The sequence below is a fragment of the Salmo salar genome, chromosome ssa05, assembly GCF_905237065.1.
Source record: "Salmo salar chromosome ssa05, Ssal_v3.1, whole genome shotgun sequence".
Lineage (NCBI taxonomy): Eukaryota > Metazoa > Chordata > Actinopteri > Salmoniformes > Salmonidae > Salmo > Salmo salar.
The window spans coordinates 61,859,309-61,886,893 of NC_059446.1; the positions used below are offsets into that span (position 1 = coordinate 61,859,309).

The 27,585-nt window shown below is 44.3% G+C and overlaps 2 protein-coding genes across 3 annotated transcripts; one reads left to right on the top strand and one right to left on the bottom strand.

The window, feature by feature from the left end:
- Nucleotides 1–280: 280 nt before the first annotated feature.
- Nucleotides 281–9,208, bottom strand: LOC106605386 (tetratricopeptide repeat protein 24-like). The gene is given in 11 exon segments (XM_045717736.1): nucleotides 281–567; nucleotides 902–1,477; nucleotides 3,421–3,513; nucleotides 3,648–3,769; nucleotides 4,071–4,199; nucleotides 5,035–5,271; nucleotides 5,351–5,552; nucleotides 7,994–8,287; nucleotides 8,652–8,701; nucleotides 8,704–8,761; nucleotides 9,197–9,208. Coding segments are annotated over 8 exon segments (1,038 nt in total). The 3' UTR covers nucleotides 281–567; nucleotides 902–1,477; nucleotides 3,421–3,513; nucleotides 3,648–3,713.
- Nucleotides 9,209–9,789: 581 nt separating this feature from the next.
- On the top strand, nucleotides 9,790–26,171 carry iqgap3 (IQ motif containing GTPase activating protein 3). Of its 2 annotated transcripts, none has more exons than XM_014201121.2 (36): nucleotides 9,790–10,055; nucleotides 10,367–10,454; nucleotides 12,359–12,515; nucleotides 12,887–12,964; nucleotides 13,079–13,223; nucleotides 13,346–13,459; nucleotides 13,759–13,937; nucleotides 14,045–14,126; nucleotides 14,216–14,379; nucleotides 14,459–14,546; nucleotides 14,730–14,893; nucleotides 15,168–15,328; nucleotides 15,430–15,545; nucleotides 15,690–15,853; nucleotides 15,948–16,038; nucleotides 16,189–16,356; nucleotides 16,689–16,828; nucleotides 16,956–17,126; nucleotides 17,230–17,313; nucleotides 17,441–17,512; nucleotides 17,608–17,677; nucleotides 17,849–18,057; nucleotides 18,195–18,347; nucleotides 18,488–18,651; nucleotides 18,749–18,973; nucleotides 19,273–19,413; nucleotides 19,628–19,712; nucleotides 22,043–22,275; nucleotides 22,396–22,528; nucleotides 22,657–22,907; nucleotides 23,001–23,088; nucleotides 23,205–23,417; nucleotides 23,579–23,745; nucleotides 23,852–23,980; nucleotides 24,072–24,180; nucleotides 24,365–26,171. In XM_014201121.2, exons 1-36 carry the CDS (start codon nucleotides 10,019–10,021, stop codon nucleotides 24,476–24,478), a joined length of 4,947 nt encoding a protein of 1,648 aa, XP_014056596.1. In that variant the 5' UTR covers nucleotides 9,790–10,018; the 3' UTR covers nucleotides 24,479–26,171. The 2 variants fall into 2 exon arrangements, with proteins under 2 accessions (XP_014056596.1, XP_014056597.1); XM_014201122.2 differs by having other exon boundaries at nucleotides 17,447–17,512.
- The last annotated feature ends 1,414 nt before the right edge of the window (nucleotides 26,172–27,585 follow it).

Consider the following 27,585-nt stretch of genomic DNA (forward strand, 5'->3'; position numbering starts at 1 on the left):
CTCAATAATGTCTTTAGGAGGCACTGTAACTAGCTTGCTTTCAATTTGTGAAATAAATAGGTCTATGCTAAAAACAAATCAAAAAATGCTAGAGGCATTTAGTAGGCTATGTTCTGAATTTCTAGATGGTTAACAATTATGAAAGTAAAAAATAAAATAATCAAGGGGGAGGAGGGGGTGCCCTTTTTTCATGTTGACCACCTGATCCCCTGAAAGGTCTGTGCAGAGCCCTGCTAATTTGTGAAAAGTAAAAAAAAAATAATGTTCACTCGCTTTCAGATTGAAAATTGTCCGACCATGTTTTATTAACCATTTAAATCGAACCAGTTTATTAACCAGTTATTCGAAGATCATTAGATATTAGGTGAGATTCGATAGAGTCAGAATCCGAAGAGTCAGAAGTTACGACAGCACTTTGTCAACAAAAGGCGGGATTTTAATTGACCAGTTGGGCAAAGTAAACTTGAGCCTACATCATGAGTGACGCATGTTTCAGGGTAAGGGTGGTTTGATGGGCCCTGGTTCTGGTAATGGAGGTCGGGCTGCTCATATGTATTATTCAGGTTCCTGGAGGTGAGAGGAAGAGGCACGCTCAAACATGAACATCTCAAAAATAACTTTTCAAGAATAATTTAAAATGAAAAGCAGCAGTGTAACATTGGCCACACACACACCGGAATGCCAAGTTAAAGGCATATATGATATATGGTTACTCTGGGAACGGGAGAATAACAAACAGTGCAGCTATGCAGAAATGAGTGTGTGTGTGTGTGTTTACAGGGGGATGGTAGTGAATCATCAGTGGAGGCCAAGGTCATCGCCATGTACATGAATTATGTATGCGGTTTTGTTTTCTCTGCTGGTGCTCTTATGATACATCTGTGGCTGGCTAATAACTCACCATTTCCATATTATTCAATTCTTCTCTGCAGAGCAGACACTCACAGAGCTCATCTTCTTCAGTGTAATTTAAGAAAACCCAATAGGTGTTTATACCTTAAAGACATTCTGCAAAAATAAACAATTTAAGAGGCCAGTCTGGTGGCACGAAATGAAAAAGCGTTTGATTTTCCAGTGTGCTAATAAAGAATCAAAGTCAATTACAACAAGTAAAATTACCCTGGGTTTCTTTATGAGTTGTCTGGATGGGTGTTATTGGGCGTATGCACATGTGTGTATAATGGTGCATCTATATATGTGTGCTAATGTGTACAGTAAATGAGTGATAATGTGCACTGTGTGAGCATGTACGATGATTTTTAGTGTGTGTGTGTGTGTGTGTAAATGCATTGCCTGTTTGCCCCTGGCAGCACAGTCAGATATCCTTCACTGAGAAGCCGGGCTCTTGTCACCGGTGACTGGGAGTCACCTGCTTCTCCCATCGTCACTGTGTGTGCCTGCTCTCCATCTGGCCCTGGGGCTTCCTCCTCCTTCCCCTGCTCTCTGGCAGACACCTCTGCAGAGCCAGCTCCACTCACTAGGGAACAACAGCCCAGTCAGTTCACTGGAGATGAAACTGTATAAACGCATGAGTACACTTACAAGCTCTACAAGAGAGTTGAAAGTGGCTTGAAATGGAAACATATTTTTCACAGTCAACACACACACACTACATTATAGTTCCCACCAACATACCAGAAGATGGTTGATACAGTGCCTTGCAAAAGTATTCATCCCCCTTGTCGTTTTTCCTATTTTGTTGCATTACAACCTGTAATTTAAATTGATTTTTATTTGGATTTCATGTAATTGACATACACAAAATAGTCCAAATTGGTGAAGTCAAAAAAATAACTTGTTTCAAAAAATTCAAAAAAATTTAAAAAACGGAAAAGTGGTGCGTGCATATGTATTCAAACCCCTTTCCTATGAAGCCCCTAAATAAGATCTGGTACAACCAATTATCTTCAGAAGTCACATAATTAGTTAAATAAAGTCCACCTGTGTGCAATCTACGTGTCACATGATCTGTCACATGATCTCAGTATATATACACACACACACTTGTATTGAAAGGCCCCAGAGTCTGCAACACCACTAAGCAAGGGGCACCACAAAGCAAGTGGAACTATGAAGACCAAGAAGCTCTCCAAACAGGTCAGGGACAAAGTTGTGGAAAAGTACAGATCAGGATGGGTTACAAAAAATATCCGAAACTTTGAACATCCCACGGAGTACCATTAGATCCATTATTAACAAATGGAAAGAATATGGCACCACAACAAACCTGCCAAGAGAGGGCCGCCCACCAAAACTCATGGACCAGGCAAGGAGGGCATTAATCAGAGAGGCAACAAAGAGACCAAAGATAACCCTGAAGGAGCTGCAAAGCTCCACAGCAGAAATGGTAGTATCTGTCCATAGAACCACTTTAAGCCATACACTCCACAGAGCTGTGAGTTACAGAAGAGTGGCCAGAAAAAAGCCATTGCTTAAAGAAAAAAATAAGCAAACATGTTTGGTGTTCGCCAAAGGGCATGTGGGAGGCTCCCCAAACATATGGAAGAAGGTACTCTGGTCAGATGAGACTAAAATTTATATTTTTGGCTATCAAGGAAAACGCTATGTCTGGCGCAAACTCAACACCTCTCATCACCCCGAAAAACACCATCCCCACAGTGAAGCATGATGGAGGTGGCATCATGCTGTGGGGATGTTTTTCATCGGCAGGGACTGGGAAACTGGACAGAATTGAAGGAATGATGGATGGCGCTAAATACTGGGATATTCTTGAGGGAAACCTGTTTCAGTCTTCCAGAGATTTGAGACTGTGACAGAGGTTCACCTTCCAGCAGGACAACGACCCTAAGCATACTGCTAAAGCAACACTTGAGTGGTTTAAGGGGAAACATTTAAATGTCTTGGAATGGCCTAGTCAAAGCCCAGACCTCAATCCAATTGAGAATCTGTGGTATGACTTAAAGATTGCTGTACACCAGCGGAACCCATCCAACTTGAAGGAGCTGGAGCAGTTTTGCCTTGAAGAATGGGCAAAAATCCCAGTGGCTAGATGTGCGAAGTATATAGAGACATACCCCAAGAGACTTGCAGCTGTAATTGCTGCAAAAGGTGGCTCTACAAAGTATTGACTTGAGGGTGAATAGTTATGCACTCTCAAGTTCATTCTTTTTGTCTTATTTCTTGTTTGTTCACAATAACAAATATTTTGTATCTTCAAAGTGGTAGGCATGTTGGGTAAATCAAATGATAAAACTCCCAAAAATCAATTGTAATTCCAGGTTGTAAGGCAACAAAATAGGAAAAATGCCAAGGGGGGTGAATACTTTTGCAAGCCACTGTATGTTATCTGGTTACAGTGTTGGTATATTAACTAGATACTGGCTGATAGATAAACAAATCAGTTTGTTTTCCTGCAACTGAGTATGATGGTCAGGAGTGTGGTGTCCAGACAGTACCTACCTGGGGTTTTCCAGGGGTGATCAGTGACAGCCTGTGTTGCAGGGCCTCACTCAGCTTGTTGACCAGACGCTCCTGGACCGAGCTAGACGAGTCCTGGAAATGAAGACGGCAGTTAACCAACGTTATATGGTCTGATAAGGTCTGAGAAACCATATATAACTGAAAAAGTATATTCTATCGGGGATCAATTGTATGGGTTGGTGTATTTGTAGTAGTGACCTCTTTACCTTGCACTTTGACAGTAAACCCAGAGCTTGTTTGTAGTAGAGGGTGGCTCTCTCCAGGTCTCTCAACTAAAAGCGAGCTTCCCCTAAACCCTCACAAGCCTGCCATTGGCCCTTATAGTCATCTAGATAGATAGATAGATAGATAGATAGATAGATAGATAGATAGATAGATAGATAGATAGATAGATAGATAGATAGATAGATAGATAGATAAGGAGGAAGAAGAAAGATAAATATAAAGAGATATTGAGAAAGTTGAGTAAACAAGATAGAGAGCGAATGAGGGTGAGACTTAGTGTCAAAAGGGGTCAATGGATGTAAAGAGTCATTAATAGTCTGTTTAAACATTTAGAACACACTTCAACATGAAAAATGTGCTTATTATTATTCTTATAAAGAATAAAGTTGGACTTGATTTTGTACCAGTGTCTTTGAAGGCATGCAGGGCTTGGAGGTAGTGCTCTGCTGCCTCCTCATGCTCCCTCAGCCGACTGATGGCAAAGGCCAAGTTACTGAAGCAGCGGCCCTGAGCATGACGACTGCCCAAAGACCCTGACGCAGACACACAGAATGATGGGGATAAAGGGGGAAGGGTATCAGAGAGAGACAAAGAGTTTGAGAGAAAGATAGATTACAAAGGGAGAGGGGTTACTACAGGGAACAAGAGACAATCTTTACAGCGTCATCACTTTTTCACACACTTAAAAAAAGCACAAATAGCTATGTCACGTTCACATCCCCAACAGCATGTGGGCTGACGAAAATAATACGTCTTAGAACCGTCACAAGCACATACGCACAAGACATACCAGTGTGTGAGTCACTCAGTGGTGCTGTGGTAAGCACTCTGTAAGTCCCAATGGGATTGCCTCAGTGGAATCTCAGCCGACACAGACCCCTGCGCGCACACACACACACCCCTGCGCGCACACACACACCCCTGCGCGCACACACACACCCCTGCGCGCACACACACACACACACACACACACACACACACACACACACACACACACACCTCTCTTGCTAATATGAGAGCTGCTCACAGAGACAGATCAGAGGCATGAAGAGCACTGGACACACCTAGATACTGTAAAGGATTAATCAGGGTATAATGAAATGTTTGAGGAATGGTCTGCCCCTCTGCCTAAACAATTACTCCTTTACACGCCTCAGGTGACGTGTTCCTCACACACACATGATCCTCTGTGGCTCAGTTGGTAGAGTGCTTGCGCCACTCATACAAACAATATGCACGCAGAGTACTTTGGAGAATAGCGCATGCTAAATGGCATATCATTATTACATGCAGTACATAACAGCACTGAACTGTGCAGAAAATACAGTATAACTATACTTTCCAGCGTAATTGATGTAATAAGCTCACCATGCAGGCTGGCTGCCTGGCGGTGGTAGTCCAGGGCCTGCCGGTACTGGCTCAGTGTGTTGTGAACAGCTCCCAGGTTCTGTAGGACCACGGCCAGCCTGCTGGGCCTGGTGCTGACCAGGGGCAGGGCCCGCTCATAGCACCCGGCTGTCTCCTGGAACAACTTCAGCTGGGAGAAACTCAGGCCCAGGTCGTTGTACACCTTACCTGAAAGGCTGAGGGATAAAGTCACAAAACTGTGACTGTTGTCAGTCAACAATTTGCTGTTACTCATTTGTTTTTTCCTCAATTCAGTTAATCTGACAGTTTACCTTACCGAGCAACTGTGGGTCTTTGATGTTGTTGCTCAGCTCGAGGCAATCAGTGAGCACAGTGATGATATCATCCACGGTGAAGTCATCTGATTGGAGCATGTGACTCCCTGCCTCTTTGAAGGCCGTGGCGGATGAGTCCAGCTTGCCTGCCATCCTGTAGCTCTCCCCAGCCCTCTGGAAGCTCTGAGCTGCCTGGGTCCAGTCCTGAAAACACACAGCTTGAATCAGAACCAGCTCTATGTAGGACAGTCAGTGAGCTGTCAGTATATAGACCTGGCTGCTACACATCTCAAATGAGTCAGTTAGACATTGCAGAAGCTCTTAAAAATGAGGGATGTGCATCTTTACCTTTAAAGACAATTCGATACATATATAGATACATGGGCTACAATACCATACAGGAACGATAAGTTTGAAACGATCTGTGCGATTCGGTTTGTTTAGAGGAGCGAATCAATGCAATTCAGTTCGATGCAATGCACTAACATCTGTTGCATAAACACATTCCTTTTCCATTCTAAATTAAAATATGCTGCTGATGGAGCTTATGAGCTGGGCTTCTGTGTGTGTGTGTGTGTGTGTGTGTGTGTGTAAATGATGTACTGTATATGTCTGTTGTATGTAGGCACCTGGTCTGAGCCATAAGGGAAACTGGCTATCTACCTTGCTTTTGATCTGAAATCCCCATCACCCACTAATTCAGTCGTCATTTTTGCATATTAAAAAAGTGTAATGTATCAATATTTATTTGTAAAAAATTTGCTATGACATAGCCAATGAATATAAAGCACAACTTTGGATTTCACCCCCGTCACAGAATGGAATGGTTTAGATCTTTTGGAAGTTGGACCTTTTGGACTCGAGTGAGCTCCTCTTCCTCTCCCGCTTCGACCATGCAGTGCAGGTAGCAAAAGTGATTGCTGTCCTCATTATGAAATGATCAACTTTACCTTGTATATCTAAAAATGACCGTATATACTCATTGTTTCAAGCAAACTACCAAAACTATTGCAGATGGTGAACCTGAACAATCAAAATAAAATCCAATGTAAGCCCTGATCAGCATGTATCGCCAGATGAGAGCCGTGTGTCCCACGGTAGCTTAGGCTACTTTATCATGGTAAAACACAATTTTCAACAGCGCATTTGATAAAAATAACCTCGCAAATTACATTGGTTGTCACTCAAGTGATAAAGCCTAATATTGCACAAGACATTTTCAAACATCTGAACGCTGAAGGTGAAGCGCAGATGTGCCAGATCAGAAATAGGCACGCCTCGCATTGGCCAGCGAGCGAAGCTGCTCGCAGTTTGACTACTGATTGTGCTTGGGGTTGTTCGGCATGCAAAATGACTTGTAGATCAATGACTGTCAACACAATTGTATGCTTAGTTTGACACTAAAGGAGAGGACACAGATGTCACAAAAGATGAGAGGCATTTCCGGGGAGTCGGAAATAAAGTAATTTGAGCAACAACAAAATTGTGAACAGGCGATTTGTAACGTTTGAATTGATTTTCGGACATATGCATGTTACATTTGGATCGGTTTGGGGTCCCGCTGACTGATGCATATACAGTTGAAGTCGGAAGTTTACATACACTTAGGTTGGAGTCATTAAAACTCATTTTTCAACCACTCCACAAATTTCTTGTTAACAAACTATAGTTTTGGCAAGTCGGTTAGGACATCTACTTTGTGCATGTAACAAGTAATTTTTCCAACAATTGTTTACAGACAGATTATTTCACTTATAATTCACTGTATCACAATTCCAGGTGGTCAGAGGTTTACATACACTAAGTTGACTGTGCCTTTAAACAGCTTGGAAAATTCCAGAAAATTATGTCATGGCTTTAGAAGCTTCTGATAGGCTCATTTACATAATTTGAGTCAATTGGAGGTGTACCGTGGATGTATTTCAAGGCCTACCTTCAAACTCAGTGCCTCTTTGCTTGACATTATGGTAAAATCAAAAGAAAATCAGCCAATATTTTTTTTTTGAGACCTTCACAAGTCTGGTTCATCCTTGGGAGCAATTTCCAAACGCCTAAAGGTACCACGTTCATCTGTACAAACAGTAGTACGCAAGTATAAACACTATGGGACCACGCAGCCGTCATACCGCTGAGGAAGGAGACACATTCTGTCTCCTAGAGATGAACGTACTTTGGTGCGAAAAGTGCAAATCAATCCCAGAACAACAGCAAAGGACCTTGTGAAGATGCCGGAGGAAACACGTACAAAAGTATCTATATCCACAGTAAAACGAGTCCTATATCGACATAACCTGAAAGGCCGCTCAGCAAGGAATGCATAAGCATCTTATTATCTTTGCAGAAGATATGGGTGGGCTTCTAAATTCTTCTGACAATCTTAATGTGCATGAAGGCAAATCTCCTGGTGGTAATACCTCATTATAAAAAAGCACAGCTTGGGATTTTCTCGGAATGTATTGGATTGGTGTTAAATCTCTTTAGGGGAGTATTCCACCTAAATTTTGGAATGGCTTAAGGTGAGGAAGATAAGTACAGTTTACTGCTGTTTTACAGTTCTCCTCTAATGGTTAGGGGTTGATATTTTTGGCAGGGTAATCTGATTCTCGAGCTGGACCATAAAAAACATACACCTTGAGCTGACTGACCTTTAGGAGCAGGTGACAGTGGGACATTTTAATGCAGGTTTCCCCCTCACTGGCCCCATCCCCCTGGGAGCGGTACAGCTGGGCTGCCTGGAGGCAGTGACCAGCCACTTGGCTGTGGTTCCCCAGGGTCTCATGGGCTACGGCCAGGTTGAACTGGAGGTCTGCTATCTGCTCGTCCCTCTCTCCTGGCTGGGCCCACTTCAGGAAGTCCAGCCCCTTCAGGGCTTTACCCGCCTCCACGTAGGCAGCTCCCAGGTTAAAGGCACATGCCCGCTGGACCCTGGTCTCCTTTAGCTGTGGGTGATAGAGTATGGTAAGAGAGAATACTTAAACATTATAAAAGCTAACATAAGTACCAGTAACTATTATGCAGCATATTTCACTTTCTTCCATACAGTATGTCTAAATATTGTGGTTGTCAGATGTATGTCATTGTGAAAACCAATTACTATTTGGAGACAATAAAGATTGTGTGAATACTGTAATTCATTTGGACTTGGAACCAGACAAGTTTTTGTTGCCTGGACATTTTCCAAACAATAAAATCAGGTGCTCAGTTCTCCCTCTCACAGTTTTAGCAAGCCCTATATTATATGGGTGAGGTGCAGGACAAAATGTCTCAAAATGGACAACAAGGAATTAGCCTAAGTAATATCACCTCTATGGAAGCTTTGAAGGCCTTTTTGAAGAGGCTGAGGGCTTCTTCACAGTCCCTTGCTTTAGGGCAATGTGGCCAGAGGCTGTGAGCTCCTCAATGTCCACCTGGACCTACAGGACATCAGCCTCTTTGTCTTTGCTCTTTACACCCCGTCACTCTTATTTTTCCTGCCCTCATGTGATGGGTAGCTATCAGATGCCATGTTGGTTTCGCCAAGGGGTGGCTACAGTATAGCATTATGAGGAAACTGATGGAAAGAGGAGAGCGAAATAATTATGAAGGTCAGATTGTCACACTCACTCAGGTCATGACACTGACAGAACTGCCCTCCTTTGGTGATAGTGAAAACTTGGTATGTGGCAAACAACATGAGGACTCACTCAGTGCATGTCCTTTTCAAATAAAATGTCTAACCAAGTCTATTATGAGCTCACTGAAAGGCATTTCTTTTAGGCATATAGAGCCAGAATTATCGCATTCAAATAAACATTTTTGAGAAGTAGCATGGACAGATGTGTATCTTGTTTGCTAGCTAACTTACTTACTTGAAACCACATGACTAATTAACGCATTAGGTTCTCGAGTCTTGGTAACATGGCTAACGTAGCTAGTTTAGTTAGCTATTTCACTCACAATTCAAGAAGAACAGCCGTCCAAGACAGAGCCGTTGAAATTAGTTAGTTAGCTTGACATTGGTCAATTATACGTACAGCCGTAAACCCTAGTTAGTCTATATCACACGTTTTAGCTGGTATTTCTTGTTAGCTTGCTAGCTAGCTAATGTTAGGGAGTTACTGGTTTGTGGAGCCAGGGAAAGCTAGGAAGTAGCAGGTCTGTTGCTATGGCAATATTAAATAGGAAGTGAGTAGTTGGCCATATACATTATTTTCGGCACAATTAACAAGGAGACTGAAGCAGCAACTTAAATATCGTATTGCTAGCTATGGTTATTTACAAAATGTATACATTATTATTTTAATTTTTTTAAGTAACAAGTAAACAGCTCCCAGAAAGTTATTTATGGTTATCAGGTATGTTTCGAACGTTTCTAAAATACACTTCATGTACCACAATACAAAGTGACCAACTGTATTGGCCAATCAGAACAGCTTCTGATTAGCCAATGAGTGGATGGCGGGATATTCAAAGTTCAAATTTGACGGAACCTAAACAGAAAAATGTGTGCACTGCAGTTGAATCAGTAGGAAGGATTGTGTATTCTTTTTTGAATGTGGAAACAGCATCAACAATTTAATTAAAACACTATCCACATGCGAAAATCATATCGATAACTTGAGACCAGAAAATATAACTAGCGTTTTGAGAGAACGTGCCAGTAATCCGTCGTCGTCGGAAAAGTCAAGAAAATGGGAGATTCGGGCACACATACGCGTTCAGGTGGATGTAAGTTAAGCGACCTTGCAACCTAATTAACATTACGTTTGTTAGACAGTAAATAGTAAACTGGTTGTTTTGCCTGTTTTAGGTGGGTGGCTAACTATAGATCGCAGGTGACATTAGCGAATGATCTAACCTTAACGTTAAAGGCTTACTGTAACGTTATAGCTAGCAAACTTGCAAGGCTCCTAATATAACGTTAGCTAACTTGTCAAGGTTAACTTGGGTCAAGTTCATGTCAGCTCAGGTATTTAGCTAAGTTAGCTAGCTGGATGGTACTTTGTATAAAGTTATGATTGTTTGACATTTTGTTACAGATGAGCGGTTGACAGCTGAGGAGATGGATGAACAACGCATCCAGAATGTTGCCTATCAATACCTGTGCCGTTTGGAAGAGGCTAAAAGGTAAGAACAGTTGACACTTTCGTCTCAGTTGGTTTCGGACAATAACTGACGTGTACTTCAGACTATATCAGTATTACTTCACCCTATCATGGATAGCCAACTTGCTTTTGAAGACCGAGGTAAAGACAGTTTCATGTTGGATATTTGACGGATATTTGCGCTTTCAAACTACTTGTGACACAGACTCCAAATAAGTGTTGGAAAAATTGCACACAACATTGCACAGGTCTTATTTTCACGATTTGGACATTAATTTGCTTTCCAAAGCTAATAAACATGTGGAAAATTGAGCAATATTTTGTATTCCTAGTTGAATTAGTTAGGGAGCGTAAACAAAGTACAAACATTTCTTTTTTTACATTCAAATTTCAATACCTCCTTGGTCATGTGACCTACTTGACTCAAACAAGGTTCAGAATGTTCACTGACTACCCTTCTGTATTGCACACCCTTTAGTTTGTCCATTTTCATCACACATGATTTTACATTAATTATTCAAAATTTGGAATTTCAATAGCTCCTTGGTCATGTGACCTAGTGACTTCAAACAAGGTGAATAAATGTAGAGCGTTTGTAGACTTTAAGAAAAAAATATTAGGTGACAGTTTCATTAGTACGCGCTTAAAGAAAGTCATATCACAAAGATCAGTGTCCACCAAATCTATGACAATAGAGAATGAATTGTAAGCACCAAGGTGTGTTTGTCAAAATAATATCTGAAAATGTCAGTTGTTGAACATAATACTTCTATTTGCAATAGCAATTTCTGATATATGCAGTTGAGGAATATTCCATGTACCAACACTACTTATAGGACAGACATTCCCACATACAGTATTACATTTTATTTTTTTGTATGTATTTTTTATTTAACCAGGTAAGCCAGTTGAGAACAAGTTCTCATTTACAACTGCGACCTGGCCAAGATAAAGCAAAGCAGTGTGACACAAACGACAACAGAATGGAATAAACAAATATACAGTCAATAACACAATAGAGAAGTCTATATACAGTGTGTGCAAATTAAGTAAGATTAGGGAGGTAAGGCAATAAATGGGACATAGTGGCGATATAATTACAATTTCGCAAATAAACATTGGAGAGACAGATGCGCCTAAGATGAATGTGCAAGGAGAGATGCTGGGGTGCAAAGGAGCAAAATAAATATGAATAAAATAAATAACAATATGGGGATGAGGTAGTTGGATGGGCTATGTACAGGTGCAATTATATGTAAGCTGCTCTGATAGCTGATGCTTAAAGATAGTGAGGGAGAAGAGTCTCCAGCTTCAGTGAACTTTGTTTGAAGTCACTAGTCACATGACCAAGGAGCTATTGAAATTTTAAATTCAGAAAAATTCATCCAAAATGTGTGAGATGAAAATTGACAAACTAAAGGGTGTACCATATAGAAAGGTAGTTAGTGGACATTCTGAACCTTGTTTGAGTCCAGTAGGTCATATGACCACTGAGCTATTGAAATTCAAAAATGTAAATAAACAATTTAAAATGGTGTGAGATGTAAATCTACAAACAAAAATGTGTGCAGTGTGTGTCTATGCCATCGGGTTAGCTAGAACCAGTTTTGAAAGTTTTAGGAGTAATAGTTAAATAGCTATTGAAATGAGAAAAATGTGATGTGTCACTGTTGACGGTCCCTAACTGCTGTTGGTGGCGGTAAGAAAAATTACAGGCGAATATCCAACCTGAAACCATTTTTACCTGTCTTTTGAAGTGGATTGGCCAATTCTGTCTGCAGGACATTGCAAAAGCGACTATCTCTGTCATTAAGTCTGATTGCTCTTACTTCATCATGTTTCAACACATCACATGCAATACTTGGAAAAATCTTGCGTTAACATTCGCTAGTAAGTTAACATTAGACGTATGTTCTCTCTTTATAGGTGGATGGAAGCTTGTCTCCACGAGGAGCTGCCTGCCCCTACTGAGCTGGAGGAGGGGCTGAGGAACGGGGTGCTGCTGGCAAAGCTAGGCCACTGTTTCGCCCCCAAGATAATCCCCCTCAAAAAAATCTATGACCTGGACCAGGAACGCTTCAAGGTCTGCTCTATTGTTCACAGACCTATGGTTTTACTGAAATGCCTCTGTCAGTAAGAAAGACTGAGTTTCTCAGCAGGAAACTATCTTTTGACAGTCTTGTCATTTATTTTTCTCTGAAAAATAACACTCTGCCTCTTGCTTACCTTCGCGGTCCTTTAGAACTACCTATTTTGCCAAGTACCTGCTTTTCTGCTCTAATGCAGTCTTTTCACATGTGACTGTGATTGAAAACCAACTCCATTAGAGCTGAGATTTGAATTAGTGCTGAGCAAGCGTAATACTCTATTTAAAAGGCATTGAATAGTGTAGCTGAATATCAAAGAGGTGTCATAATGCAGATTTCTCCAACGGATCATATGTTTCTCCCTCAGGGTATGGGATTGCAGTTCCGCCACACGGACAACATCAACCATTGGCGCAGTGCGATGGCGGAGATCGGACTACCAACGGTACATTTTAAAGGGAGAAATAAACTCTTTATTAGGCCTCTCCTCACGTATAACAGTAGCTATCTTGTTTACTGTTACACCTGAACTGCACCTAACCTGTCCTTGTTGTTTCAGATGTTCCACCCAGAGACGACTGACATCTATGATAAGAAGAACATGCCCAGAACTGTGTACTGCATCCATGCTCTCAGCCTCTACCTTTTCCGACTAGGTTTGGCCCCTCAGATCCATGACCTCTGTGGCAAGGTCAAATTTACAGGTAGAGTCTTATTTAGTAGCCCCTTACTATTCAATCACAACTGGTAACTGGGTTAAGGGGAAAATATCATATTAATATTCTTCTCTCATTCCTGTGTTTTTGGGGTAATATTTATTCTCCAGAGGAGGAGATTAACAACATGAAACGGGAGCTGGACAAATATGGCATCCAGATGCCAGCCTTTAGCAAGATTGGGGGAATCTTAGCCAATGAGATAACAGTGGATGAGGCTGCTGGTAAGCACAGATGTTTTGCTTTGATGTTTTCAGATGTAGAAAATACACCTTATTTCAAGTTAAATTATGAATTCACACTGGCCCAAAATGTTAGTTTTAGACAAGGGGTTGTCTGTTGGCACATTGGTACTCTCTACTTAAACTGATATGGATAGGATTTCAAAATTGAAACGCCTTGAGACGCATCAGATACTGTTGAAGTTCCTTAGTCATCGACTGTCATCTAAGAGTCAATGTTTTCACTGTCCTTGAATAGTTTATCAAAATGTTGCCTCCATCTCCCTTCTCTCTCCCTCCAGTCCATGCTGCGGTTATAGCTATCAACGAGGCGGTGGAGAGTGGGCATGTGGAGGTCACTGCCCAGGCCCTGCGGAACCCCAGCGCCATGCTCACCAACCTGCAGGAGCACCTGATGCCAGTCTACCAGGAGATGCTGCGCCAAGCACGGGCACAGAAGGCGGCTCTCGCCTACACCAAGGTGACTGACTGAATTAATATGATCATTTAAAAAATGCATTTATAGCCGTATCCCTGGTACAGAGTTTCTGTTGGTGTCAGGATGGTAATCGTGTACTGAATTTCTAGTGTAAAGGTTCAGAGGAGAAGGATATCTATGAGGAATACCTGACCCAAAGTGAGATTCAAGAGAACATTGACAAAGTGAATGGTGAGTAGGACTTAACCATCAAACAGATAAATAACAAGATGACGGAAAAAAATCGGAACTAAACCAAATATTTTTGTTACTGTTTGCAGTGCGTGCGGCCATAGAGCAGGTGGACGAGGCCCTGGATTGTGGGGACTCTCTGGTCCTCCTGGCAGCCCTCCAGGTCCCCTGTCTGGCCCTGAGGGGCCTCCAGAGAGACCACGGGCCCTGGTACCTGGAGCAACTGGCCACTGACCGTGAACAGAAGGCCCTGGTGAGAAACTGCACATTAACACCATGCGCGCGCACACACACACACTGACCCCTGACCTTTGCTCACTGACATGTGGCAGGACCTGGGCTGTGTGGACCCTCTGGAGCGAGATGAGCTGCAGGAGGCGGTGTGTGTGGCTAACGAGGAGGCCCAGCGCAACCAGACAAGTCAGTACACAGTCAACTAAATACTCTATCGTAGTCGGTTCTTATCACTAGGGGCATGCACTATATCAATTCCAGTGACTCTTGAGTTGCTGCATGTGTGTGTAAGTATATTAATGACCTGTCCTTTGCAGTCACAATGGTCCGTTGTAGATCCATCCAAACAAAGTGTGGGTGTTTATTCAGTGCAGAAAGCTGTAAGGTCCATCAATGAGGCCCTGCGTCTTGGGGAGCCCAGGCAGACTGTTCGTGCTCTTATGGACCCTGATGCCCACCTCCCAGACGTCTACCCCTTTGCCTCAGCGCTCTACCAGAGTGAACTGGCCCCGCTGCAGCGACAAAGTCCTCAGGTAGGTTAGGCTACAGTTCCCCACCTGGCCCGTTAAGCTACCATGGCCACCTAATCTCCCTCATCTCACTCAACTCCTTTTCTCTGCAATTCTGTCTTGGCTGTAAACAAGACTGTGTTCCATTAACATTTTGGTAAAAAAAATAGATAGAAATATACTATATTTTTTATATAGTAATATAAACAATATAGGGGAAAATGACCAGGTTACTGAAATTGAATAACTTTGTTGTATGTAAACTAACTGTAGTGAATGTGGTCCTCTGTGCCTGCAGGGGGACCTGCAGCAGGAGGAGCTGTACGTAGCAGTGGAGATGCTCTCGGCGGTGGCTCTCATCAACCAGGCGGTGGAGGCCAAAGATGCGGGAGCCTTCTGTGCCACGCTGATCAGCCCTGCAGCCGGTCTGGCTGATATTAACGACAGCCTAGTCCAGAGGTGGGTTTCCAGTACCACTCTCCTGACAATTCTCCGTTGTCTCCATGTAGCCTGGTTGCAGATCTGTATACTTTAACGAACTCCTTTGTCATTTGCCTCAGGTACTTTGAGGAGCTGGGTGATCAGAGGAGGAAGGCTGGGAGAGCTCTGCTGTCATGGAACGATCTCCAGAGAGGACTAAACTCTGTAAATGCAGCAGTGCAGGAAGAGCATGACCGTACGTTTGGAGAACTGGACACCAACTCCCAGAAACACTCTGGGTTTAGGTCCATTGACAGAAATATTTTGTTGGATGCTATTTGATTCTAAAACCAGAGGAACACCTTGTATTTGACTGGATCTGCTTCCTGTTTGTCCCCAGAGATCCTCACCATTGGCCTGATTAACCAGGCCCTGTGCCGAGGCGACCCTCAGAAGACTCTGGCTGCACTGCTGCTGCCTTCTAGTGGCCTTGAGGAGGTGACGACACTCAATGCCCGCCGCTACCATGACGTACTGATCAGAGCCCGGAAGCAGAAGGCTGAGGTATGTCAGCCAGGAAGACATAATAGTTTAAAACACGGAATCTAAACAAGATTTTGTGGTTCATTATTCAATGCTGTGCCCTGTCCTATCACAGGTGAACCGTGACCCAGGAGCAGAGTTGTGGTTGGCTGACATTCAGGAAGGAGTGAGAAGAGCCAATCAGGACACTCAAAGAGCCCTGAAGAGTGAGTTGGCATAATACCCTCCACATCGTGTTTTTAAAGCAATGGTGAAATTCTATGCTGATGGGTTTCCTCACAACAGCTGTAATTCATATAGTCACAAAATGTATACCGTTATCTTAACTGTGTGTGTGTGTGTGTTTCCCTGGCCAGTGTCCCTGGGCTTGGCGGCCGTGAACCAGGCAGTGAAGGAAGGCAAGGCGTCCCAGACTCTGCGAGTCCTGCGTCTGCCTGAGGTGGCGCTGCGGAGCGTGGTGGCAGAATGTGCTGGAGTGTACCAGGCTGAACTCATCGCCCTACTCAGAGCCAAATCTGCGGGAGGTCCGTACCCGCTACCGTGATTCACTTGCGTTCATGCTGGTGGTGATCTATGCACTTTAGTAGCATGTTAGCTGCTCATAATTGGTCAGGATTAACTGTCGACTCAGCGACGCACAAAGTAAATGTCAATTTCAGCAACAACTAACTTGCTTTGGTCCCATAGCCGCCACATTGTAGCAGAGTGAAGCGTACCCGTGTTCGTGCGCAGCTACTATGTTGCATCGTGCTCATCTCAGTATCTGCGGTGCTGCTCCTGACAGCGTCATAACACTGAGTCTACCTTTAAGCTTCTAGGTAGTGACAAGCCCTAATCTCTATGTACTGGGACTCAGGGGACAACCGGAGCCCATGGCTGAAGACCAAGACTGAGGACAGCCCCTACTACTTCCACCTGCACAAGCTGGAGGGCACCTGGGAGAGACCGCAGGGCTTTGTCCAGTGCACAGTGTTCCTGGCCCATGAAGAAATACAGGTCAAAATACAAAATTACCTGTAAATTCAGTACAAACAAGTATGGCTGTAGAGCTAGAGTTTGTATTGATTAGATAAGCCAACAGTTATTATGGCTGACTGTCTCTGTGGTCTGTCTCCCTCTACAGGCGGTGCTGAACAGTGTAACTGCGGCCCACGGCCGGGAGGTGCATTGGAAGGCCAGCGAGGGCCTGGTGGTGCAGCTGCAGGCCAGGGCCCAGGGATTCCTCCTCAGACAGAGGCTGGGTGCCCGTCTGCACTTCCTCAACACCCAGCTACCAGCCATCATCACCATCCAGGTCAGATTTCTAAGAACCATAGAACTACAGTGCAGACTAACGTTACAAACCCAAATACTTTTTTCAGAACTGAAAGGTGCTCAGTGTGTGTGTTTGTTTCCAGTCCCAGTGGAGGAGGTTCGTACAGCAGAGAGCCTACAGAAAGAGGCTACAGTATCTCTACCAGAACTGGAGGGCTGTGGTCAGGGTAAGGTTGACCAAATAATCTCTTTGTAAATTAGAAGACGAACCCTGTGTTGAAGTTGACATCAGTTGTTCTTACTCTGTGTGTGTGTGTGTGTGTGTGTGTGTGTGTGTGTGTGTGTGTGTGTTAGGTCCAGGCCAGTGTGAAGATGTGGATTGCTCGGAGGAAATACCTTTCTCGTCGGCGCTTCTTCAAACGTCAAGTGAGTGCAACCAACCATCACACCTGTACACAAACCCTCAGCTCTAAAAATGGCTACATACCTTGAAATGTAGCCTGACCTTGGTCCTTCTACAGGTGGGCGCCATTATAAAGATCCAGGCATTCTTCCGAGCCAACAAGGCCCGTGAGGAATACAGAATGCTAGGTAGGTGGCCACAGCTCCACTCACAAGTCTGCTTGGTTTCCCACACTTAAAAAAAATATATATAATGATCATAACTTAAGTCCAATGTAAATACCAAGTCTTTTGCATAACACCAGTCTCACTTGCATTGACATCCCCCCGTATTAACACCGTGATCTTGCTCTCTTCCAGTCCACTCCACTACCCCTCCTCTGTCAGTAGTGAGGAAGTTTGCCCACCTGCTGGAGATGGGTGACAACGACATCCGCCAGGAGGGGGAGCTGCTGCGTATGAGGGAGGAGGTGGTGAGGACCATTCGCTCCAACCGCCAGCTAGAGACCGACCTGGACCTAATGGACCTCAAGATAGGACTGCTGGTCCGCAACCGTGTCACCCTGCAGGTCGGAGCCTATTTCATTTCATTATTGCTACACCGGTTTCAGAAGTTCTATTCATTTTTGATTTGGAAGGTACCTAGTAGTGTCCGTAGTCCATCACACTTCTCATCCATTTATTTGATTAACTAACGTGACTACAGGAGGTGGTTTCCCACTGCAAGAAGCTGACCAAGAAGAACAAGGAGCAGCTGTCGGACATGATGGCTCAGGAAAAGAGCAAGGGCCTCAAGGCCCTGAGCAAAGACAAGAGGGACAAACTGGAGGCTTACCAGCACCTCTTCTATCTGCTACAGGTGAGCTGATGGAAACAAACATTTTTTTAGTAGGTGTTATCGATACAGGGTCGACTATTTTATTTGCCCCCTCGTATGTGGCCTGTGCTGAGTTTTCTCCAATGGCTCGCGTAATTTAAGTGTGTGTGTGTGTTCTCCAGACTCAGCCTCTGTACCTGGCCCAGCTGATCTTCCTGATGCCCCAGAATAAAACAACTCTCTTCATGGAGACGGTCATCTTCACCCTGTTCAACTACGGCTCCGACTGCAGGGAGGCCTACCTGCTGCTGCAGCTCTTCACCACCGCGCTGCGCCACGAGATCAAGTCAGTGTTCACACACTATACACACAAAGGCTGTCAGGGGTGTCAAGTTGCACTGAACACAATTTCTCTCTTACTCACTCCCTCCCTCCTCTCTCAGGTGGAAGGTGGACCAGCCCCAAGAGGTGGTGACTGGGAACCCCACAGTCATTAAGATGTTGGTGAGTTTCTACCGCCATGCCCGCGGTCAGACCGCGTTGAAGGAGATCCTGGGGCCGGCCATTAGAGAGGTGCTGCAGGACCGCACCCTCAGCATCCGCACGGACCCCTGCGAGATCTACAAGAGCTGGGTCAACCAGACCGAGTCCCAGACCGGCCACAAGAGGTCAGCACTGAACCAGGAGCAAATGTAGTATCACAGTGGCACACACTCGTTCTCCTATAGAGAGCCATCTACTAGAGTTGACTAGACAATTTTAGCTTGGCCACTAGAGGTCAGCATACAGCAAGAAATACATATACTATGCAGACTGATTTACTTACTTTAGTTGAATGCACTGATTTGATTTTCTCATGACTAGTATTTTAAAGATGTGTACGCTTACACTCTCAGATTGGCTTCAAGAGGTCCATTGAGAAACGTACATCTATACAGACACAACATACTCTGTCTCCTCTCTCCAGCTCCCTGCCCTATGAAGTGAGTGCAGAGCAGGCCCTGGCCCACCCCGAAGTGCAGCGTCGCCTGGACATCTCTATCGTCAACCTCAAGAACCTCACAGACCGCCTGCTCAACGCTATCACCAGCAACCTGCATAAATTACCGTAAGAGGCCCTTCATATGCACTCTGCAGAGCTTCCTTTTCATTCTCAGTGCAATTCATTTGAATCACCAGCAACTTAATCAAACAGCTGTTGGGCATTCACGTCTTCCCCTCACCAGATTTGGCTACTAATTGATTTAGTTTGACTTGTTTCTCTGATGCTTTATGTTCTGTGATGAGAGTTCAACACTCTGACGTTCTCCTTCCTCCCACAGATATGGGATGCGCTACACAGCCAAGGTCCTGAGAGATTCTCTACACGAGAAGTTTCCTCAGGCCAGCAAGGATGAGCTTTACAAGGTACACTACTGACCAGACTCGATGATTAAATCACTTAGATACGCTTATCAGCTAGACAGGATCTGAACCTTCCATGTGTGATGATGTGCTGTTAGTTGTGTTGTGGTTGGATTGTGGGGAACCAGAGGGGTATTCCACAAAGATGGTTTAACAAATTCAGGATTTCCCAAACGTATCCGGCTTGTCTTAACCAGATGAGGGAGTTCAGGGTTTCTTGGTTCCAGAACCGTTGCTTCTCGTTTAAATTATTAGGCTAAGCAAAGCTCAGATTGGTTGATCTGACAACTGGCTCGTGCGCGCAACATTTAAAAAGATCCTCATGTCGATAGATATGGAGTCAAAAGACTGAGCCCAATATTTAACAAGTCTGAAACAATTGTAACACAACAAATATTTTCACATGACCAAATGTATGTGGACACCTGCTCGTCGAACATCTCATTCCAAAATCATGGGCATTAATATGGAGTTGGTCCCCCTTTTACTGCTGTAACAGCCTTTACTCTTCTGGGAAGGCTTTCCACTAGATGTTGGAACATTGCTGTTGGGACTTGCTTCCATTCAGCCACAAGCATTAGTGAGGTTGGGTGATTAGGCCTGACCCGCAGTCTGCATTCCAATTCATCCCAGACGTGTTTGATGGGGTTGAGGTCAGGGCTCTGTGCAGGCCAGTCAAGTTCTTCCACACCAATCTTGACAAATCATTTCTGTATGGACCTTGCTTTGGGCACGAGGGCATGCGTTGTCATGCTGAAACAGGAAAGGGCCTTCACCGAACTGTTGCCACAAAGTTGGAAGCACAGAATTGTCTAGAATGTAATTGTATGATGTAGCGTTAAGATTTCCCTATACTGGAACTTAGGGGCCTAGCCCGAACCATGAAAAACAGCCCCAGACCATTATTCCTCTTCCACCAAACTTTACAGTTGGCACTATGCATTCGGGCAGGATGCATTTTCAGCTCTTGGAGGTCCTGTTCTGTGAGCTTGTGTGGCGTATCGCTTCCCGACTTAGCCGTTGTTGCTCCTAGACACTTCAACTTCAAAATAACAGCACTTAAAGTTCACTGGGGCAGTTGACTGGGGAGAAATTTGACAAAAGTGACTTGCTGGAAAGGTGGCATCTTATGACGGTACCACGTTGAAAGTCACTGAGCTCTTCAGTAAGGCTATTCTACTGCCAATGTTTGTCTATGGAGATTGCATGCCGGTGTGCTCGATTTCATACATTGGTACTGTGGTGTATTTACCAAAACAAGTAATACATCCACTACTGCAAAAGCCAGAGGGGGAGCCTGGCAGACAATTGCAGACAGAGTAAATGCGCAAGTGAAGTGGCATGATTCCAATATTTAATAGGCCTAGCTTACACACATGGGTGACTAATGTTTTCACTTCATAAGCATTTTTATTGCAACGCTGGTGATATATTAAGTGTCAAGGCTATGGCCTAATATGTAAGTTGTAGTAGCCTATGTCACAAATGCAATGCTAGGCCCATTCCATGGCCTATGTAGGATGAATAATCATTTATTGAATTCATAGTGCTTTTCATGACCACCCGGGCAACCATGTGTTCTATGTTTAGTAGTCACAGATCATCTGACCAAAGAAGTAAGGAAAATCATTGAATTGAATGACTGTTTCTGAAAATGATTTGGTTTGCTGGAAGTGTTGGCTACAATATTCAATAGCTACCTGTTTATGCTGTGAAAATATTTTCTATTCACTTAGTCTCCTTCATTTGGTCCAGAGGGTCTTTGAATTGGGAATATGTGTCCATCTATAACACCAATGACTTTGGAAAATCTGAAGGCTGAATTAGGCTATTTTTATCATGTTGTTAGATGTGCTATATATGTGTTGAGCAAATTGACCGGATATGAGTGATTTGTATTTTTGAATGTTATTGTTTTTCTGCACAGTCTTCTGAATGATCTAAAGGATGTATTCGAGGTCCTGTAAGTCGTTCTCCTTTGTAAAGCACTGCCAAAGCCCGCAGGCTCCGATGTCAAGTGGATTTTCTAAGAAGGGACAAGTCATAGTGCTGAACAACCTTATTGGCGGAGAAGTCCCGTATTTATTCACCAAGACAGGCTAAGATCAAGTTAACCTAGTTGGTAGCAGTTTTACTTCAGAGAATTCAGTGCTACTATGGTTTCTGATCAGGCTGTTTTTCAAGCTCTTTTTCTGGAGCTGGAAAGTTCTGGTTTGACAGATCTCGCTAAGTCACTAGTCCGGCTTTCTGGAATACTGGCGTTCTTGTCAGCTTGTGGGGATGCTGGTGTTGTGGTGAGATTGTGGGGAACATGATGGCTGTGTTGTGGTCAGATTGTGGGGAACCTGGTGTACTACCGCTACATGAACCCAGCCGTGGTGGCACCGGATGGTTTTGACGTGGTCGAGTTCTCGGCCGGCTCCTCCCTGCTCCCTGAACAGCGCCGCATCCTGGGTTCCATCGCACGCATCCTGCAGCATGCCGCCGCACACAAACACTTCCACGGTGACAGCCCTCACCTGCGCGCCCTCAACGACTACATTACCCTGACGCACTCCAAGTTCCGGTGAGTCGTCCTGGCATTTTAGCGCAGCCTCCACCCCCTTTTTCAGAAGAGAGCTTTGTTACTATAATTAGGCTATACATGCTAAATGGTTCTTAAGCATTGTTCATGTATCTTCCGCAGTAAGTTCCTGCATGCTGCGTGTGACGTGCCCGAGCCAGAGGAGCGTTTTAACATTGATGAGTACTCTGAGATGGTCATCCTCAACAAGCCTATCATCTATATTTCCATCAGTGAGCTCCTCAACACCCACAAGGTCTGGATGCCACATAAGATGAAGACTCATCCAAACTTTTAGTTTAATGGGTTCTGGGGGACGTTGGTTGGGTACAAACCTTTTCATTTTAGTAGATCCTGTGCACTAAAGTGTGTGTGTGTGTGTAGCTTCTGCTGGAGCACCAGGACTCCCTGTGTCCCGACCAGTCTGACCCGTTGCTGAATCTGCTGAGAGACCTGGGGAAGGTGCCCACTATCCACGCTCTGGTTGGGGATGGGGCTGTGAGCGCCGCGGAGCCCCAGACAGAACAGACCCTGGCCCAGTACAGTAAGATGGAGGTGTCCCTCACCCTCACCAGCAAGTTTGATGTGTTCAGGGGCTCTGACGATCACCCTGACGCCAGGGGGATTCTCCTCAGGTAGGGGCTTAAACCATTTAACATTTCACTGTGGTACGACCATCGCACTATGAAAATGGCATGTCTAATGTGAAGTGTGCTTGTGTTTTGCAGTACCAAACAGTTGATCATCGACGTGATCCGAGCCCAGCCTGGAGACACACTGAGTGAGGTCCTCAGAGCCGCCTCCTCTCAGGATCAGGTATATTCCACAGCTCTTCACTGGGCTCCCACACACCCTCTTCCTCACTCTCATCCCTCCGCAGGGAGTTGGTAGTAGTTAACCCCCTAACTGCTGGTGTATTCCTCTCCTCTCAGGAGGTGCAGCATGGGTGGATGATGCATCGCCGTGCCCAGAGGGACGCCCGCACCCCCGAGAAGATGAAGAGGAACCAGTCAATTGTTGCCGACGGCAACCTGTCTCTGGAGGAGAAGAAGCGGAAGATCCAGCGTAGCCTGAGGAGGCTGGAGAGCCTGGGGGTCCTGACCCCACCTGACTCTGAGACACAGATACTACAGCTCATAGCCAAGGTGGATAGAGACACTACACATCACACACAATGACATTTTAATTAAGTTATCATACCAAATCAACTACACCTAAACCAAGATGGTGTAGCTCGTCACAATTGGTCGCCATTTGGATTTGCCCCCCCAAATGTAACCCTATCTTTCCAAACCATCCTTCCCAGGACATCCGCCACCAGCGTCTGTACCGGCAGCGTCGTCAGGCTGAGCTGGTCAAGCTGAGACAGACCATGGGCAGCCTTCACTGCAAGAGCTCCTTCCACAGCGAACAGGTGGACTTCTACAGCCAGTACATCACCACCTGCCTGGATAACCTCACCGCCAAACACAGGTACACAAACACATGTGGGAGTGTGACCACACTGTTTGAAGTTCAGCAGTAAAACGACTGCAGACTGCTACTGTGCTGAGCTCCATCTCTCTCTCTCTCCCCTCAGTAAGGTGAGTGGAAAGAAGGCAGCAGAGAGCAAAGGGAAGAAGAGCAAGCAGCCCACTCTGACCTACACTGCTGCCCGTTTACATGAGAAAGGAGTCCTGTTGGAGATTGAGGACCTGCCAGTCACACAGTGAGTATACTCACACCACCCTACCAAATCACCATGTATGGTTACCTAGGGCCTCAAATCAAATATATTTACATTTCTTATTATCTCTCAGGTTTAAGAATGTGATCTTTGACATTGTGCCCGGTGAGGAGGGCGGCACGTTCCAGGTAAAGGCTCGCTTTATGGGGGTGGACATGGAGAAGTTCCCCCTCAAATACCAGGTGAGTCTGGGTAGTAGTAGAATTAAACTAGAACTGACATTTCAATACAAACCTATGGTCTGTGATTGATGCATATCCCAGTCTCACTGAAATCGGTGCTCTATATTGTAGGTGCTGTAATGGTAAATTATTCAGTGTTGCTATTTTGAAAGATCTTGGATTTCAGAAGTGTGTGTGTGTGTAGGACCTGCTGCAGCTCCAGTACGAGGGAGTGGCGGTGATGAAGATGTTCGACAAGGCCAAAGTCAACGTCAACCTGCTCATCTTCCTTCTCAATAAGAAGTTCTTCAAGAAGTGAGGGGTTAGAGGAAACTGCCAGATCTGCCACCCCAAAATGCTATTTAAAAAAAAATAATAATAATAATAATTGTACTTTGGCTACTTTTTGTAAATGTACCAATGGACAGATTTAGTTCATATCTAACTACATTTATCAAATCAGTTAATTTAGAGTGATGTCATTCAAACAGGAAATTCAAAAACGTGGTCACTAAGGATGAGGGTTGCTCATTTAATAATGAACTTGTGTGAATTGGAAATGTGTTTTTGCATATCCCAACTCCTGAGACACCCTCAGCGAGTTGGGGTCAGAGCCAGCTAGGGGCAGACATAACCCCAATTGCTCCAGGTAGGCCGTTAAGGTTCTTGCCCAAGGGCATTATACAGATTTTTCACCTTGTCAGCTTCGGGATTTGATCCGGCGAACATTCGGTTATACTGGCCCAACGCCATTGTCTTACGTCAGATCGAGTCACTCTTGGTGCTTGTCCCTCAACCTCAATTCAGCGCAGACTGCCGTCGTGCTATCTGACATGAGACAATGGGGCCGAACACTAACCTTGAGGTTACCTGCTGCCCAACTATTTGCCTTGAGTGATGTTGTTCCTCATTTTGCTTGTTGTGATGACAGGGCTATAGTGTGCCTCAATTTGTATTAATCTCACCTTCCCAGATTTACATTTTGTTTTCTTTTATCTTCTTGAAAATATTAGAGCAGCTTTACTTTAAGGGATTTTAATCAAAAATACTTTTTTTTTATCTCTAGTGGCGCTATCTGTGTACAAACGGCTTCATCTGTTATCATTTATTTAATCCTCTGATGTTATACGACTGTATCCTAATCGTTTTTCAGCCGGCTGATTTCGCCACCTTTCTCCCTTTCAAAAACTCACTGAGCAACTTCTCATACATTATGGATGGATTTGTTTAAATAGAAACACTACAGTTTGCCACATAGCAGCCGACACAATCCTCTAGTATTTTGTGCACTACTTAAAATGGGCACAGGACCGCCGCTAAGCTACATATGCCTCCCGCTCCACATACATATGCTCTCGGGATTTTATGTTGTGCAGCTTAATGTTTCAAATGTCACATTCATTAGCCTAGCAACAGGAAATGGTACTGTAATATGTGCCTTGGGACTTCCTGTGATTATGGCTTATTGTCTCCCTGATGTGTAGTTTACTGACAGGTCTGGCCACATTGTAAGGTATTTGACCCTAAAGACAGATGATATTGCAATGAGGGTGACTCCATTTAGCTAGGCTTCTGTCAGCTGGAGATGTGGTTGAGCCTTGTTGTCCAACCTTTGACCTTTTGTTAGTCTGGGCTTGAAACTTTGTTCAAACTTATGTACATATTTTCTGTCTTTAATTGTTTCTGTTCTCTTTGTATTGTCATTCTGCTACCCTAATGTTAGTCTTGATTAGTTTTATTCTTTCACTTTTTCTTTTCAACACTAACATGTTCAGGCCAGTCACAATTGGTTGGTAAATATGAATGTGGACCAACATGCCAATACAACTGTCATTATTTCTTTACATATCAGTGCTGTAGCTGTAAGGGACATTTAGTCTATTGTCTGGTTAGATGAATTAACCAACTGCCTGATTGAAGTTGTTGTAATGAATCTTCCTCTGCAATGGAAACTGTTAACACTCCTGTTTTTTACTTTTATATTCAAATAAAAATGTATTTTTTCTGTCATACTTTTGGTTTTACATTCATGATTAATCTATTTTCTTCACCTGTTATTCTTAATGATAGTTTATTTCTAATGAGAGCTTTATTTTCATAATGGCCATAAGTTAATTTTTTTTTATGCATGATTGCGCTGTGAGCTTCACAAACTGGTAAATAACAATACCCACCATAGATATTCACCATGTATACTACATGACCAAAAGTATGTGGACAGCTGCTTGTCAAACATCCCATTCCAAAATCGTGGTATTAATATGGAGTTGGGTCCACCCCTTCCCCCCCCCTTGCCGCTATAATAGCCTCCACTCTTCTGGGAAGGCTTTCTACTAGATGTGGGAACATTACTGCGGGGACTTACTATTGCTCTTGTGGCTGAATGGATGTAAGTCTGGCGCTGATGTTGGGCGATTTAGGCCTGGCTCGCAGTCGGCATTTCAATTCATTCATAAGGTGTTCGATGGTGTTGAGGTCAGGACTTTGAGCAGGCCAGTCAAGTTCTTTCACATCGATCTCGACAAACCATTACTGTATGGGCCTCGCTTAGTGCATGGGGGCATTGTCATGCTGAAACAGGAACGGGCTTTCCCCAAACTGTTGCCACAAAATTGGTAGCACAGTCGTCTGGAATATCATTGTACGCTGTAGAGTTAAGATTTCCCTTCACTGGAACTAAGGGGCCTAGCTGTAACCATGAAAAACAGCCCCAGACCATTATTCCTCCTCCACCAAACTTTACATTTTAGCAGACGCTCTTATCCAGAGCGACTTACAGTAGTGAATGCATACATTTCATAAATGTTTTTCTCCGTACTGGTCCCCCGTGGGAATCGGACCCACAACCCTGGCGTTGCAAACACCATGCTCTACCAAATAAGCCACACGGGACCCAGTTGGCACTATGCATTCGGGCAGGTAGCGTTCTCCTGTCATCCGCCAAAGCCAGATTCGTCTGTCGGACTGCCAGATAGTAGAGCTTGATTCATCTCTCCAGAGAACACGTTTCCACTACTCCAGAGTCCAGTGGCGGCAAGTTTTACGCCACTCCTGCTTGTGTGCGACTGCTCGGCCATGGGAACCAATTTGATGACGCTCCCGACGAACAGTTCTTATGCTGAAGTAGTGTCCAGAACCAGTTCGGAACTTGGCAGTGGGTGTTGCAGCCGAGGACACATGATATTTACGCACTTCAGCGCTTGGCGGTCCCGTTCTGTGAGCTTGTGAGGCCCACCACTTTGTGGCTGAGTGGTTGTTGCTCCTAGACGTTTCCACTTCACAATAACTGTACTTTGACCGGGGCAGCTCTAGCAGGGCATACATTTGACGAACTGACTTGTTGGAAAGGTGGCATCCTATAACCGTGCCACGTTGAAAGTCACTGAGCTCTTCTGTAAGGCCATTCTACTGTCAATGTTTGTCGAA

What these genes read in the sequence shown, in the direction of transcription:
- iqgap3 (XM_014201121.2), top strand. Translation starts at nt 10,019, where the DNA reads ATGGGAGATTCGGGCACACATACGCGTTCAGGTGGAT. An exon ending in CAGAGCCAAATCTGCGGGAG is followed by an intron (nt 16,357 to 16,688) that starts GTCCGTACCCGC and finishes ACTGGGACTCAG; the next exon opens with GGGACAACCGGAGCCCATGG. An exon ending in CTGACGCACTCCAAGTTCCG is followed by an intron (nt 22,276 to 22,395) that starts GTGAGTCGTCCT and finishes TATCTTCCGCAG; the next exon opens with TAAGTTCCTGCATGCTGCGT.